The 9,457-nt window shown below is 37.9% G+C and overlaps 2 protein-coding genes across 2 annotated transcripts; both read right to left on the bottom strand.

The window, feature by feature from the left end:
- Positions 1 to 2,608: 2,608 nt before the first annotated feature.
- Positions 2,609 to 7,701, bottom strand: LOC136410910 (fap1 adhesin-like). Its single transcript, XM_066393275.1, has 7 exons — positions 7,569 to 7,701; positions 7,339 to 7,437; positions 3,537 to 7,283; positions 3,404 to 3,485; positions 3,157 to 3,309; positions 2,948 to 3,097; positions 2,609 to 2,891 (listed from the first exon to the last, which is right to left on the bottom strand). Exons 1-7 carry the CDS (start codon positions 7,590 to 7,592, stop codon positions 2,683 to 2,685), a joined length of 4,464 nt encoding a protein of 1,487 aa, XP_066249372.1. The 5' UTR covers positions 7,593 to 7,701; the 3' UTR covers positions 2,609 to 2,682.
- Positions 7,702 to 7,883: 182 nt separating this feature from the next.
- Positions 7,884 to 9,252, bottom strand: CLS (cardiolipin synthase). Its single transcript, XM_066393430.1, has 5 exons — positions 8,856 to 9,252; positions 8,617 to 8,754; positions 8,353 to 8,568; positions 8,145 to 8,305; positions 7,884 to 8,089 (listed from the first exon to the last, which is right to left on the bottom strand). The coding sequence occupies exons 1-5, from the start codon at positions 9,183 to 9,185 to the stop codon at positions 7,996 to 7,998; spliced, it is 939 nt and encodes a 312-aa protein (XP_066249527.1). The 5' UTR covers positions 9,186 to 9,252; the 3' UTR covers positions 7,884 to 7,995.
- Between the last annotated feature and the right edge of the window lie 205 nt (positions 9,253 to 9,457).

The raw sequence follows: 9,457 nt of genomic DNA, 5'->3' as shown, positions 1-9,457 counted from the left end.
TCCAACCGACTCGCTCCCAACTGAATGGGGGCGCAGCCGCGCTCCACGCGCCGGAGCGTGACGTCACCGTAAAGATTTCCCCCGCGAGTCTCCTTCGGGAAGGATTAATGGCCAGATAGATACGCGTTTTAATATTTCCGTCTACCGAATAAACCGTTTTATGATGATGATTTAATTATTGCTCGAAATGTATGGTTTTCTCTCTAGCGTGAAATTTTTCCCCCTCGGGACACCTCTATCTGTCCCAACGTCCCGGGAGATAGCGTATTTTTGTCCATATGCAAATACCTTCGTACCTACATTTATTCCCACAGGGACATCCTGCCCGTATCGATTTTCTGGGCAAATGTACATGTTAATACATGATTACTTGTAGTCGTTAAAAGTGGCATGAATAGGGGCATAATGGGGACTAAGAGAAGATTGACGGGGTCAGGACTATGCATTTATTAATAGAGCAGCCTGAAAAATCTTGATTTTTCATTAAAAACCGGTATTGATTTTGTATAAATAGAGTCATGTGTGTAAATAGACCCTTCGTTGTTTTTGTGTTTGGCGTTTCGAATAATGCGGGGCATGACTAATAATTTATTAGAGTAATGAAGGCTAGGAGTAATAAAACTTTTCATTTGCTAGGTGCAAATGAAATGCATCTGCAGCTCTTATTCTTTTCATGAGACTCCATGCCTTTCTGTGAGACCTTCCACAGAAAAATGTGAAAAAATGTCCTAAGTTCATCGTTAAAGAAAACTGTAACTGTCATGGCCATAGCGACCACGAACGATTGGAGTTATGTATATTACTTCTAATTCATTTGTTTCTAAAGGACAGTAAATTCCGCATTCCATCTCTACACACTCCTTTACTGTTCCTGAACTAATTCACCTTTTCCTCTCTTTCAGACTAAAACGAACTAGGATCTCCTACTTTCTCCTATGGATCCACATTCTCATCTCAGTAACCACCCGTTTCCTAAAGAAGTATAGACAGAAGCGTACTATCTTACTTCAAAGTATCAGGTAACAAGTCGGCAAGATTGTTGAAGAACGCCAGATGAAACTGTCATTTATGTCAACAATCATTTGTCTGTAGCATAACCTCAAAGGTTAAAACTATCAAGGTGACACTGTGATTATGTTTATCAGTCACAGTTAATCCAAATGATACGTTCTGAATTCTTGCCAAATTAGTACGTCAAATTTATAAGCGTCGACTATTTTACTACACAGATTTACCTACGCCTATGTTAAACATCAATGCATCAATGCACTGTCATATGAAATTGACATCTAATTGACTTTAAAATTATTAAAATGCCAGCATTTTTAAATGGCGCCATTCTTTTAGGAAAGATTGTTAGCAAACCACTAAACATAACTTAATTGAAACTATCTCGAAAATGTTTAGAAACGCGAGATTTTTGGCAGAATATTTGTATAATGTAGATTTCAAAGTATCAGAATTTTGAAAAATAGTGAAGTTATTAATACTGGTCAAAAAATTAAGACGATTTTTTGTGCCTGCGTAAAGCCCAGGCAGTGCCACCTATCAGCTAGCTTGAAACAGACATTTTAAATGAATTTATTGTACTCAAAAACCCTCTTGCGAGCAATGTCAAGTCTGTAAATCAAAAATTACAAGATTTATTCCCAACGTTGCACACCCTATAGAATGATTTTGAAATTTTTTGTATAAGACAAGTTTAATTAAATCGCTTAATTTTTTTACACCTGTATATGAGAAAATATACAGGATCTTTCCTAAACATACATACAAAATGTCTATATTCCTATCAATGTCTGAAAGCCTTTTTCAAAGACAAATACTAATCGAGGCGTTGCCAACTCTCTATTCAACTCAGATTCATGCACTTTTGAACGTTCATTGTTATCTAATTTATGTAAATCGAATAAAAATATATGGGACACTGGCGTCTGTTCGTATTATCTACGACGCTCATATTCCGAGATCGTGCGACGCGTCCAATTCCTTTAAATGGGACCAGTGAGCCAACTCCAACACTGCCGCATTTGCAGTTTTTTGTAGTTGTTTTGACATGTCCATTCGGATTTCGAGGAATTTGACATATAAGACAAAATACAACAAACAAAACGTCACTTCCTCCCAATTTCCCTCCTACGGACTAATGTCACATTTACCAGAACTGTGAATAGCAATGCTAAGTCCATTTCTCCTAAGTCATTGCTTTGGATCATTCTGACACTGCTTAATTCAATATGGCCGCCGGGACGATCAGTTTCGATCACGTTTTTAAACACCCCCGTATAATTTTTGAAGATGTGACGTGAAATAATCATCAAAGCATATACAATTACTCGTCTCCTCCTCTTTTTTACTTTGGAAATAAACCGACATAGTTCAATGTTCAAATAGGTCAAATCAGAGGAACCCTTAAGCTTTTACGTACAAGAGTCCCGCACTCTCAGACGCAATTATTCTCGCCCTCGATATTACTTCGCAAGTCAGCACCGATCCTTATCTCGAGACTTCCTTTGAAGCACGACCCCGATAATCCCCGTCAACAATGCCCTGCGTGATTTATGCCACTATGCAGTTTTCGTCGGAAAAAGAAAAGAAAATGCCAGAGAATTCTATACATCTTTTTTTTAATAATGTGATATTAAAATTATTCAACATTGGTAAAATAATGTCGGAATTTCTTCATGTTAAAATGTGGCGGGAAAACCGCAGTTCCTGCCTTAAGGCCGCGTCAAAGATGGCTTCGGGCTCGATCACTTTAAAATGCGGGTGCCTTTTCACTATCCTGCTATATTTGCCCTGATTTTCCTTTAAGGATATCACATAGGCGTTCTCCAAAGGCCCTGAAGGTATCTTGGGTAAGCACTTGCCCCCGCACGCTTCAATTGTCCCTGAAAATCTAATTTCAAAGCAAAAGCACCTCATTATTGCCGGCAAAAAAACACACCTTTAAGCACATCAACCCCGGCAGTCACTTGAATGTGGAAACTATATGAGTTGAAGAGCTTTTTGGCTTGACTTCGGTTTAGGGACTCTCTAAGGGAAAAGTCCCATTTCTGCTCCGCTTCGGGGTCGGTAAGAATGTAGTCCCAAGGGTCTGAAATGTGATTTGTTTTGTGTATGGAAGTTTGAGATATTAAAAAAAAAAAAACCAACCTAAAAATTCGTGATTTTTCTTTGAATCGGTGATCCATGTGGGGGAGCAAATGGGCTTCCCCAGGCCGATCGCCGCCAGCAGCTTTTGAGAGCGTTTTACGTGTTCTGTGATCAAAACTGAACAGGTTTCAATGGAAAAAACCATCCTACCACCTATGAAAATTGTGAAAAGAAATCATCACAAACGCGCAATTTTAGATGATTTTAGGCAAACTTCTCCAATTAAATCTTCTAAAGGAAAACTTACCCAACTGCTTTATCAAAGACTCTAACAGCGGACTCTCAAGCATGGTAAACACAACCTTGGGCTTCGGCCTTCTCAACCCTCGCTAAAAATTACCCCTTGCCTACATCGACTTAATAATCCTCTATCCTCTTACCTGTGGCGTATTAGGCATACTCTGGGTCTTCAACTTCTTCGGAGGACTTGCAACAACGATAAACTCCTCCTCCACTGTTTTCTTTCTTTTTTTTCTACCTTTCTTCATAATATCCTCGAAAGCACTCTCTTCTTTGCACGAGGTATCTCTCTCGAAGGAGCTACTATGAGATTGCTCCTGACTCGTAATTTTAAACCTCTTGGAGGTTTGTCGAGCAAGTGTAGTACATTCTAATAATGCCTCATTACCATTTTCAGATTTCACAGTATTGGTCTTATTCAAATCTTGCCTCCGACTCTGAGAATCTAAATTATCTTTCGAATTTTTTGCCTTTTCATGGAACTTCTCGGGCACTACCTGATTATCCTCAATTTCAGATTTAACAATTTTTTTCCTAACTGACCTGATAGAAACACACCTCTCACCATCATTATGTTCCTGAATTCTAGCTTTTCCTCTTACAGGCTTTACCTCAGAAGGTTTTCTAGCATTCTTTCCCTTCTTTAATCTCTCTTCCACCTGTTCTTCAATTATTTTAGGTTTGGCAATAGTCAGCGATTGTCGGTTCTTTGGAACGGAAACTGTGATCTTCGTCCCTTTAGTAACCTTCCGGGTTTTCGACATTTTAGACTCGGCTAAGGCCATGGATTGGTTAACATCCCAGTGACTGCTATTGGTGATTAAGTTCTCCAGGGAATGTTGGCGCATATTTGAGCTCTCAGATGCAGTCTCGTCAAGGAGAGATTTGGCTGAAACTTTGGATTCATTTGATAACACTGAGAGACTAGCATCCAAATTACAGGGTGTTTTTTTGAACGAAAACGACTTTTTTATTTTTTTCTTTTCGGTCTGTAGTTGCGCTCTTGAAGGCACTTCTACTACCCCTGTTGACGGGTCTACAGATTTCTGAACTGAATCCTCAATTTGAGCCTCAGAAAATGCGTTCTGCTCAGTTGAAGAACCTTTTTGATAATCATTTTGAGGTATGGGGTCTTTAACAATTCTCAACACGTCCTCCTGATTTTTTTCATCTTTTATCAAACTTAAATTTTCGTCTCTTTTTAACTCAACTTCCTTGATGTCATCTTCATCTTCTGTAACCGCGTTCCGAGGAGGGACTGAGTGCACATCTAATTCCTTCTCATTTTCTGCGCTGTTAGACACAATGTTCTGAACAGGTTTCGTGCACAATTCCCCGTCCCATTTAGTGGATTTTTTCCAAGTTGAAACTTTCTGAATGGGAGCTAAGAATGTTTCATCACCCTTTTGCCTGAGAATCTCGACCGAAAGAGAAATTTTCTGAGTCGGAGAATCATAAACATCCTCGTTTTCCTGAGAATTCACTACAGAACTTAAAGCTGGCTTATGAACGTAGATATCTTTATTAGCTTTCTGAGCCTCACAAATTTTCTGATGAGGAATATCATAAACCACTTCATTACCATGAATAAGTGATTTTCCTGTTTTAAACACCGATACTTTCTGAGTTGATGCATCAAATATATCATCACCATTTTTATGTGATTCCGAAGTTCTCAGAGCTATTTTCTGAGTTGCCGCATCATATACGTTTTCTTCATCATCAATGGTCGGGGCTTTAAAGATATCTTTGTCAGATTCTATGAAGCTCCTCTTTTGAGTAGGCTTCATAAAAATATCTGAAGATACTTTTTGAGTAGCTTCGTTATAAACATCTTCGTCGCCATCAATTGGCGTCACATTAGATTTTAAAGTCACCGTCTGAGTAGGGATATCTAAGACATCTTTTCCAGATTTTATTATGCTCATGTCCTGAATGGGCTTCATAAAAATGTCTGAAAAAACTTTCTGGGTAGCTACATTGTAAACCTCTTCATCATCTTCCATTAGAGTCACAGTAGGTTTGAAAATCACCTTCTGAGTAGGGGCTGTAAAGAAATCTTCATCAGATTCCATTATGTTTCGGGATATTCCCTGAGTAGGTTTCTGAAATACGTCTGAAGACACTTTCTGAGTAGCTGCATTATCGACATTTGCATCATCATTACACGGTAACACAGTCCACTTAACTGCGTTCTGAATAGAGGCTTCAACAATATCTTTTTTGGGTTCTAAAGTGCTCAGTGGCATTTTTTGAGTGGGCTTCATAAAAACGTCTGAAGATATTTTCTGACTAACTGCATCACAAATTGAGGTCGTGTTAGGGTTAAAAATCACCTGAGTAGGCTTCATATAATTCTCTGAAGACACTTTCTGAATAGCCGTGTCACAAATGTTCTTTTCCTGTGATTTTGATATGTCCACAGCTGATGTGTGATTAAGAACTTGAAAGACATCTGCAACTAGTTTCTGAGTGTCATTATTTTTATCCTGTACTGTACTCGATTCAGTTATCACCTTATCAGTAAATTCTTCAAGAACATTGTGTGCAATTTTTTGAACTATAACATTTTCTGTTTTAGGTTGATTGTCACATGTCTTCTGACTCTCATAATCAGCTTTTTGTTGATTCTGCGCTTTTATTGTTGATCTAAACACCCCCGAAACTATCTTCTGTGTTGCAGCTAAAAATGAATCTTCAATATTATTGGGTGATTCATTTGCTGAGGAATCTATCAATTGGGTTAATCCAAGTTTGAAGTTTTCTTCACTTAGTTGGCTACTTTTTGCCCTGTTTTGGGATTCTCTCTTGGGGAGTACTGAAACGTCCTGAGTCGCTGGAATACAATCACTGTCGTTCCACCATAATTTATCTTGAGTTGCTGGAATGCTCACATCAAACATGCTGGATTCAGCTGCTGGTATAGAGATGTTATAGAGCTGAGTTTTTGATCTGCTCTCGTTTGCCAATACTGTATGTTCTTGCTCTGCTGAGGATTTCTTGATGTTATTACTGTCAAGAAAGTCTGGAGTAGAAATGATGTGACCACACTTTCGCGCAGTTCTGGCAACTATAGGGGAATCAGAGTCGTCTGAGGAGTGTTGTTCTTCTGGCTTTTGCTGTACTGATTGAGATGTTATGAAGCTACCTGAGCCATTAGAGTCAATAATCTTGAAGTCATTCTTAAGCTCTGTTTTAATTACAGAGTTTTCAGAGTTTAAAAACTGCAGGGAATCATTACTCTCTTCTCTTATAGCATGTTGTTTGACAGGTGTTAAAGCCTCACTACATTTCTCATCTTCTTCACAGTCAGTTAATTCATTATCTTCCTCAACAAATACTGGACATGAAGGCCTCTCAATTGTCATTATTTCAGTCTCTTCATCTTCTTCAATTGGTTTAGATACATTATTAAGTTCCATGAAATTCTCATTATTTGTCAACAGGGGCAGGTTTTCATTGTTACACTGATCAATTTCAGGCAAGGTTAAACTTTTATCGTTTGCCCCAATAGACTTTTTGACAATTGTTTTAGGATCTGCAGGCAATTCTTTACAGTTTGTAAGAGGTTTTGCCCAACTAATCCTTTGAGTGGGAGCATCATGCAAATCCATTGACTGAGTCACTTCAAGCAACTGGGTGTTTTTATTATAGAATGATTGAGTTTCCAAGGAGATATTCAAATAGGTGGTGGTGCAGAAGTCTCCTTGGCAAATATATGTCCCATTCAAGGTGCCCAAGATGATATTTGCATAGTGGGACAATGGGTATAGTTGGAAAGGTTTTAGTTTGGTGCCATCAACAAAGGTACCATTGCTTGATTTTAAATCGCTGATATAATGGTTGTCTTGTAAAGTTACAATAATCGCATGGTTTTGACTTATGTTCTATTAGGAGTGAATCGGGTAAATAACATCTTACAAGCTGATAACAACTACTTACCATATGTATGATGTTAATGATAGCCTGGCGGTTACGACCTACAGTATTCACTCCTTGGTAAACAGGAAAATTGTTGTTATTAATATTTAGTTGGGCCACCTTAAAACAAATAAAAGGCGCTACGATAAAGTTTCAAAGGAGACAGGTGGGCTGAATTATATGGGTTTAGGAGGTCTGATGTTTGATCATACTATAAATGCAAAGACTCATGAAAGGGTGATTGTAATTACCTGAATAGGAGCTTCTGTATCCATTTTAGTTAATGTTATAAGGGTTTTTCTGGTTTTAAATGTAAATTAATGCGTACAAAACTAATTTTTAAATGCTATTTACAATTTTAAAATTCGTTGACAATTTTGCATGTGTCTTGTGTCAGCATCAGCCGAGATTCAACTCTTGAATTGTCAAGTTTTAATCAAGATCTGTGCAAGCAAGCGGCAACGTCGCAAGTAGTGTTAGTTAACATTATTTTTTCTATATTTATTTTATTTTGTATTTAAATATTTGTGATTGCATTTGTGCAAACAATAATGCATAAATACAATAAAACACCCAATATTTATTTTTGAAAAAATTTATCACACTGCAACAAATAGGAAAATAGAAAACATTTTTCTTAAACGTTTATTTACACTTTCATCTTAAAAAAATTATCCGCTATTTAGCCCCGGATTTCGTCAATATCTTATAGGTATTTTTGGACAGAATGTAACTGAGAGCAGCAGCTACTGTTGTTCCTGCAGTGATGTACCTAAAATTGATCATAATTACAACAATTTTAATTAAAACTGTCTTGAGAAAATTACCACAACCCTTGCAAAGCTGGATGATTGATATAATCAAATACTGGAGCAGCCAGAGTAGTGCCCACCAACAAAAGCTGCACCACAGTGTTCACTTTGCTAATAAAAGTGGGTGCTAGTTGGGCAGTTGCATGAGTGGCATTGAAATACCTCACCAGGGTCCTCTAAAATGACACATAGAAACATAAAAAGTAGAAATTGACCTACTTACTGGAGGAGGTAATGATTGGTATCGAATAATGAATCCTGCCACAACTAACAGAACATCTCGAGTAATTATAAGACCTGTGAGCATAATTGGAATGAGGTCTGCATATGTGAGGGTTAAGAATAAGGTAGCAATAAGGATTTTGTCCGCCATGGGATCGAGGAAGCTGCCCATTTTTGAGGATTGACTCTCCCATGTGCGGGCAATCCACCCATCTAACTAAAAATATGCTGCTGAAACTGCTTATAAAAGGGACTGAAATATTACCAAGTCTGTGATAGCTGCAAATCCCAAAACTCCTAAGGCAAAGTTAAAATTACCCTGTACAATTAAGACCCCCAGGTAGGGAGACACAATCATTCGAGTAATGCACAAGAAATTTGGTATGGTGTAGATGTTCTCTTTCTGCAAGGAATATTGCTTTTCTGTTATAGAATTTCACATAAGAAATATAGAAAGAAATTATCAGGATTCCTCCTTTATAAACAAGTCACATACTTACGTACAATAACAATCTCTTCCACCTTCTCCTTCATCTTGCTCCGAGTATCCTTCAGATCTTGCAGTATCACATATCCCCGTTCTTTTAATTTCTGCTCAGTGTCCCGGAGTTTCTCTTTATTTTGTTCGAGGTATGCTTTGATTTCCTCCCTCTTTTGAGTAAATTTAGTCGATGTCTCTTCCGAATTCGTGCAGTAAAGTCTGCAGGAGATGCAGCTGAGCCTTTGTAGGGGCTGGTATATTGGGCATCGCGTTAAAGCGTTGTGTTTGAATTTGGCGAATAGGGAGCGGGATAATTGGGAGTAGAATTGAGGGGTACGTCTGAACATATTCATTATAGTGCTTTTGGGGGCGTTTTTGCTCTTAAAGGGGGCATTTCGGAAAGTGAGGTTATATGTGCTACAGATGTTTTTGAGATACGTGAAGTAAAGTTTTTATTCATGTAAAGTGTCCAGAATACGTTGCCATAATTGAAATAGTGGCAATGTTGCGAGCGCCATTTTACTGTTTATTTTTATGCTTTAAACATTTTAAATCGTAATAAATAATAAACACAAGAATATGTTTTACGTCGTTATATGCATTAGAAAAAAAACTACAATACAAA

Source organism: Euwallacea similis, chromosome 9 (genome assembly GCF_039881205.1).
Source record: "Euwallacea similis isolate ESF13 chromosome 9, ESF131.1, whole genome shotgun sequence".
NCBI classification, from domain to species: Eukaryota; Metazoa; Arthropoda; class Insecta; order Coleoptera; family Curculionidae; genus Euwallacea; species Euwallacea similis.
Note: the sequence above shows the minus strand (reverse complement) of the source record. Positions and strands in the feature narration are given on the sequence as shown.

What these genes read in the sequence shown, in the direction of transcription:
- LOC136410910 (XM_066393275.1), bottom strand. Translation starts at nt 7,592, where the DNA reads ATGGATACAGAAGCTCCTATTCAG. An exon ending in TCATTAACATCATACATATG is followed by an intron (nt 7,284 to 7,338) that starts GTAAGTAGTTGT and finishes CACTCCTAATAG; the next exon opens with AACATAAGTCAAAACCATGC. An exon ending in GTCTTTGATAAAGCAGTTGG is followed by an intron (nt 3,310 to 3,403) that starts GTAAGTTTTCCT and finishes CAATTTTCATAG; the next exon opens with GTGGTAGGATGGTTTTTTCC.
- CLS (XM_066393430.1), bottom strand. Translation starts at nt 9,185, where the DNA reads ATGAATATGTTCAGACGTACCCCTCAATTCTACTCCCAATTATCCCGC. An exon ending in AGGTGGAAGAGATTGTTATT is followed by an intron (nt 8,755 to 8,855) that starts GTACGTAAGTAT and finishes TATTCCTTGCAG; the next exon opens with AAAGAGAACATCTACACCAT. An exon ending in CCAGCTTTGCAAGGGTTGTG is followed by an intron (nt 8,090 to 8,144) that starts GTAATTTTCTCA and finishes GATCAATTTTAG; the next exon opens with GTACATCACTGCAGGAACAA.